General features: G+C 44.0%; 1 protein-coding gene across 1 annotated transcript in view; it reads left to right on the top strand.

Annotated features, from left to right (window-relative positions):
• The window catches only part of LOC111831644, a 5,237-nt gene that overhangs the window by 3,813 nt on the left and 470 nt on the right, over positions 1-954 (top strand). The window contains exons 8-9 of the mRNA XM_023786685.1: positions 1-715; positions 869-954. The exon at positions 1-715 is cut by the window's left edge and continues 21 nt beyond it; the exon at positions 869-954 is cut by the window's right edge and continues 1 nt beyond it. Coding sequence (XP_023642453.1) covers positions 1-715; positions 869-954 — 801 coding nt within the window. The remainder of the gene's footprint in view (positions 716-868) is intronic.

Below are 954 nucleotides of genomic sequence, written 5' to 3'. Positions count from 1 at the left end.
GAGCTGCTGATCAGAGAAGCTCATGGAGGTGGACTGGCTGGGCATTTCGGAGTGTCAAAGACTCTACTTGGACTCCAAGAACACTTCTATTGGCCTCAAATGAAGAAAGACGTTGAAAAGGTTTGTTCTAGGTGTCATATCTGCAAAATGGCAAAGGGTAAGGTACAGCCCCACGGCTTGTACACTCCTCTCCCTATCCCTTCTCAACCTTGGACTCATATTTCTATGGATTTTGTTCTTGGCTTACCTCGAACCAGAAATGGTAGAGACTCGATTTTCGTGGTGGTTGACAGGTTTAGCAAGATGGCTCACTTCATTGCAAGTCACAAGACGGACGATGCTGTTATTGTAGCTAACTTGTTTTTCAGGGAAGTAGTACGTCTACATGGAATGCCTCAAGTAATCGTCTCAGACCGAGATACAAAGTTTCTAGGACACTTCTGGAGGACGTTATGGGCTAAGCTAGGAACCAAGTTGTCATTCTCAACCACATGTCATCCGCAAACAGATGGGCAAACTGAAGTGGTGAACAGGACGCTATCCACACTCCTCAGGACCTTAGTAAGAAGCAATCTCAAGTCATGGGAAGAATGTCTACCACATGTTGAGTTTGCCTATAATCACGCTAAGCATTCTGCTACTCTCTTCTCTCCTTTTGAAATTGTTTATGGTTTTAACCCACAATCACCTCTAGACTTGTTTCCTTTACCTTTAAGTGTGAAGTGTAGCTTTGATGGCAAAGAAAAGGCTGAACAGGTCAGGAGGATACATGCTAAAGCTAAGGAGAATATAGAGAAAAGAACCAAGCAGTACGAGAAACATGCAAACAAGGGCAAAAAGGAGCTCATCTTTGAAGAAGGAGACTTAGTGTGGATTCATTTACGCAAGGATAGGTTCCCAGAAGAGAGGAAGAGCAAGCTTCTACCACGAGCTGATGGTCCATTTGAAGTCATC

This window comes from Capsella rubella, unplaced genomic scaffold (assembly GCF_000375325.1).
Source record: "Capsella rubella cultivar Monte Gargano unplaced genomic scaffold, Caprub1_0 scaffold_84, whole genome shotgun sequence".
NCBI classification, from domain to species: domain Eukaryota; kingdom Viridiplantae; phylum Streptophyta; class Magnoliopsida; order Brassicales; family Brassicaceae; genus Capsella; species Capsella rubella.
This window is presented reverse-complemented; position numbering and strand designations above follow the sequence as displayed.